General features: G+C 39.3%; 2 protein-coding genes across 5 annotated transcripts in view; one reads left to right on the forward strand and one right to left on the reverse strand.

The window, feature by feature from the left end:
• Window positions 1-1,984, reverse strand: part of lipf (lipase, gastric) — a 60,543-nt gene extending 58,559 nt beyond the window's left edge. The window contains exon 1 of one of the 2 annotated variants that reach the window (XM_008438087.2): window positions 1,771-1,984. The gene's annotated coding sequence lies outside the window, so the exon portion shown is untranslated. The remainder of the gene's footprint in view (window positions 1-1,770) is intronic. The other variant, XM_008438085.2, reaches the window with a different exon arrangement.
• rnls (renalase, FAD-dependent amine oxidase) overlaps window positions 1,806-5,071 on the forward strand; it is a 17,436-nt gene continuing 14,170 nt past the window's right edge. The window contains exons 1-2 of one of the 3 annotated variants that reach the window (XM_008438090.2): window positions 1,806-1,822; window positions 3,891-4,062. In XM_008438090.2, coding sequence (XP_008436312.1) covers window positions 3,945-4,062 — 118 coding nt within the window. In that variant the 5' untranslated portion in view covers window positions 1,806-1,822; window positions 3,891-3,944. Of the gene's footprint in view, window positions 1,823-3,890; window positions 4,063-5,071 lie in introns of those variants that run through there. The other 2 variants (XM_008438089.2, XM_017310799.1) reach the window with 2 other exon arrangements.

The raw sequence follows: 5,071 nt of genomic DNA on the forward strand, positions 1-5,071 counted from the left end.
CAGTACAGACCAAAAGTTTGGACACACCTACTCATTCAACGGGTTTCCTTTATTTTCATGACTATTGACATTGTAGATTCACACTGAAGGCATCAAAACTATGAATTAACACAACAAAAAAGTGTAAAATAACTAAAAATACACCTTATATTCTAGTTTCTTCAAAGTAGCCACCTTTTGCTGTGATTACTGCTTTGCACACACTCTGCATTCTCTTGATGAGTTTCAAGAGGTCGTCACCTGAAATGGTTTTCACTTCACAGGTTGTGCCCTGTCAGGTTAATAAGTGTGATTTCTCTCCTTATAAATGGGGTTGGGACCATCAGTTGTGTTGTGCAGAAGTGAGGTGGACACACAGCTGATAGTCCTACTGAATAGAGTGTTTGTTTGTATTACAGCAAGACAAAAGCAGCTAAGTAAAGAAAAACAAGTGGCCATCATTACTTTAAGAAATGAAGATCAGTCAGTCCGAAAAATTGGGAAACTTTGAAAGTGTCCCCAAGTGCTACAAAGAAACTGGCTCACATGAGGACTGCYCCAGGAAAGGAAGACCAAGAGTCACCTCTGCTGCGGAGGATAAGTTCATCCGAGTCACCAGCCTCAGAAATCGCAGGTTAACAGCAGCTCAGATTAGAGACCAGGTCAATGCCACACAGAGTTCTAGCAGCAGACACATCTCTGCAACAACTGTTAAGAGGAGACTGTGTGAATCTGGACTTTATGGTAGAATAGCTGCTAGGAAACCACTGCTAAGGACATGCAACAAGCAGAAGAGACTTGTTTGGGCCAAAGAACACAAGGATTGGACATTAGACCAGTGGAAATCTGTGCTTTGGTCTGATGAGTCCTAATTTGAGATCTTTGGTTCCAACCACCGTGTCTTTGTACGACGCAGAAAAGGTGAACGGATGGACTCTACATGCCTGGTTCCCACCGTGAAGCATGGAGGAGGAGGTGTGATACTGTGGGGGTGCTTTGCTGGTGACACTGTTGGGGATTTATTCAAAACTGAAGGCATACTGAACCAGCATGGCTACCACAGCATCTTACAGNACTTGGATGTAACGAGTAACGCGACACTTTTGTAGAAATGTAGTGAAGTAGAAAGTACAGATACTTACTGTAAAATGTAGTGGAGTAAAAGTAGAAAGTACCCATTATTAAATCTACTTAAGTAAAGTACAAATACACGAAAATTGTACTTAAGTACAGTAACGAAGTACTTCGTTACTTCTCACCACTGGTAATTGCGGATATATGAGTCCCATCAAATGACAGATCCGGTGACGTTTTGACAGGAATTTTGACTCCTCAAAATGTAATTGAAGAAATCTTGGATTATTATTCTTACTAGTCAGAATGTCAATGCAGATATATTAATTACCATTCCGGATAGTCCAAATGTAGCTTTGTCTAGTCAAAATGCATTTTTAGAATTCTAGAATGAAACCGAATTTATGTTAAAACGGACTGCCATACAGTCTGCCATAGACAACATGATTATGTTTCTGTTTGATTTAAGCCAGTAGCCATGTTTAGAATCAAACTATACCATGTGTAAATATTTACAACACATCTTTATAACACGTTTATAGCCTGTTTCAGCCCCTCTTTTTAATTTAAGCCCGTTTTGAACAAGATTATGTTTTAATTCGCTTTTAAGTTTCCAGCTCTGCCTCTACAGATTTATTAACTTACTAAAGTTATACATAGTTAGCACTAATATTTGAAGCCTGTTACTAGTTTATTTAACTGCTTTAACTCGCTTACCGGATCCGTTCCTTTTCCACCCGGATACACTTGCTGTACTTAATTCTGTCAGGTAAGAAGCTGTTATAACTCAAATATCGTCCAATATCACTGCTGATCTCTGAACTCTGCTGGTCACACGCCTCCGTGTCATAGACTTACTTCATGACACTCTTTCTCTGATTGGTCGGAAGACAACGTTTATTTTGAAGTTTCTTTCCGGATGTGAGATAATCAAAATGGCGCAATAACTTTTGTTTTGCCTTCTGCAGTTCTGAAGGACCTGGTTTTATACATAGACATAATATAAGGATAGACGCCTCATGGACCGCTCTCGCCTATTGTCGCTGACGAGATTTAGGGCGGCCATCTTGGAGCGGTCCACCACTCCACTCAGCCTTATGTGTTTAGCAGCACAATGACGTATCAGCGCATTTAATCAATCATAACACGCTTTTTGTTACTTGAAACCATATTCAAACATCTATCAAAGCTACATTTATAAACAATTGTATTTTTTAAGTATGTTTTTAATACATAGTTCAGCATATTTAAATATGCTTAGTGGCTATAACAGAATAGGAATGGAATATTCTGATATTGATGTATGATGAGCATATTGCAAAGCACACAGCTGTTCATTATTTAATAAATTATTTAGTAATATCAATACATATTTACATAACTATACAAACACAAATAAATGATTAATACTGAATAATATATATTGGATACATGTTTATAATGTACATATATACAGGGTTGAAAATAAGGGGGTACGGCAGGGTACTGCGTACCCCTAAAAGATTTAGTTGGGGGGGGTTCGCAGTACCTGCAAGAGAGAGGAGCGGCTGTCTGCTGTAAAAAATCAATGGGTTCACTGTGAGCGGTGAGTTCACCCACTAATCAGCCGTGACTGATTAGTTTTTCAAGAACAATGTAAAACACGACTTAATCAGTTAGTAAACAGCTTTTTTCCCCATTTCATATTGTTTCTGAACTGCTTTACTAGAGCAGGGCTGCAACATGTCGATCATGGAAGGTTTTGAGTCGATCACGGTAACAAACTGAACGCCACCAGGAGGCTGAGAGCAGCAGGTCCTCCTCTGGCTCGCTTAAAACGTTCGTAACTTTATTAAAGAATAAAAACAAAATCAACAAAACGTGTTCAAATTAATGACCCAACAACAATAATAATCTCAGTGATTATTGTTTCAACAAGGTGTTGCGCAATTCTGTGCGTTTCGGTTCCATTACCAAAATAACTAGCAGAGCAGGAGTTAAAATGAACTAATCAACCACCACTGTGTTCAGGGAAGGTTATTAATGATCGGAAAATAAATATCAAGCCTGAAAACCTGATATCGTAACGGACTAAATGTTATGATTTTAACATAATCTCTGGTCGGCCTGTGGAGTGCAGGAGGTTGCCACGGCAACGGGTGTGCTTAAATGACAGAGAGAGACGGAGAGTAAAAAGGTGTGAGTGGTTTAGAGTTGATCACCTGTTCAGGCTGTTTTACCTTTGTTTACCTTTGGCTCATCACAGCCGCTGTAGTTTCTGAACGTTCAATAAACGACAAACTTGGACTAATTACCTTGTTCTTTGTGAGTATAAGTCAATTACAACAAACATCAAACACGGTAAATATGTTTCATTAAGTATCTAACAAACAAATGGCTTCTACCGTGATAATTGTGTGAAATTAAATGAATTGTCTAGTATAAAAAAATAGTTTGGGTCTGTCGGGCTCACAGTCTGAGAGGCTTTTCCTTTATATCAAACAATTTTGTTTTTTGCCTTCAGTTATCCTTCATAGCGGCTGAACCCGTGTTACACCAAACACTGTAGCTAATATTAGCTGATATCTCACCGGTGGACATAAATACAGTAAATATTCTAATCACAATATATACACAATCATATGTCCATCTTACTTGTGAAATGTTGTCTGTGGAGCCCTCACATCAATAGTCCATCGATCAGAACAACAATATCCCTCAGTGCTGAGGCATCTTCTGCTGTTTTGATTGAGCAAAGTAGGAGGGACGACCTCTCCAAGATGGCCGCCGTATTTCCTGCGCCGTAGCAGCCAATGCGGGGTCTACTCTTATATTATGTCTATGGTTTTATAACCCAGTTTAACTGTAGTGCTGGAACCGGATTCTTCCGACCTGACCGGACACCTTAAAAGATGTCCCGGATTTTGATCGTTGGAGCAGGCTTGACAGGCAGCTTGTGCGCATATCTGTTGAAGAGAATGCTGCAGAGTAAAGCTCAGCTGGTGGTGTGGGACAAGGCAAGGGGTGCAGGTCAGTTCACAAACCATTTTAGCTTATTGGGTTAAGGGTTTAATAGATGAAACCCGAAGAGAATCAGCCTACAGATACATATGTCTCATGGGTTTGACAGCAGTTGAATTCAACCTGTAATTCGGAAAAATGTCGATGACCACATAACAGGAGGCATTGTTACATTTTATCACACTTTGTCATACACCTTGACCTCGAAGAAGAGCATGCTGGCTATATCAGAAACGTTAACTTCGAAGCGGGGAGGGAAAGTGTGTGTGTGTGTGTGTGTGTGCGTGTGTGTGTGTGTGTGTGTGTGTGTGTGTGCGTGTGTGCGTGCGTGCGTGCGTGTTTGTGTGTGCGTGCGTGCGTGTTTGTGGGCGGGGAGGGAAATAATAATAAAAACAAAAAAGCTGAAGAAAAAATAAGATGTAACATTTTACAATAACACTATGACTATTATGGAAATATAGATGTCACAGAATATGCTAGCTCTTTTCAAATATTGTGACCACATTGCAACTTATGAAAGACATAAGTACTTGAGTAGTAGAGTTTACAAGTTACAGTGTGGTCAAAAATATATAAAAGCTATATTCTGAGACCGTCGATATTCTCATAGTAATCATAAAATAGTCATAATATTAGTGGTCAAATGTTAGTTTTTATTCTTAGCTCTTTAATATATTTTTTTGGTGTTTTTTTCCCGGCTCCATTTGCAAAGCTTACATAAAGCTTGTACTGAGCCAGAGACTCATTTTGCCACAGAGCGCCACAGATAGTCATTTCTGCCTGTTGCCATCAGGCTTTACAATGCCCAAATCTGTGCTAATTTATGCTAAACATTTCTGTGCTCATAAATAGGTTATTTATTGATTAATGTATTGCATATGACTACTTGTTGTTTATTTATTTATTTGTTTATATCTAGTCATTTTGAACTTATCACTCTTAGGCACAGGCACACACACACACACACCCACACACACGAACACACACACACACACACACACGAACACACACACACACA

This window comes from Poecilia reticulata, linkage group LG19 (genome assembly GCF_000633615.1).
Source record: "Poecilia reticulata strain Guanapo linkage group LG19, Guppy_female_1.0+MT, whole genome shotgun sequence".
In the NCBI taxonomy this organism is placed as follows: Eukaryota; Metazoa; Chordata; class Actinopteri; order Cyprinodontiformes; family Poeciliidae; genus Poecilia; species Poecilia reticulata.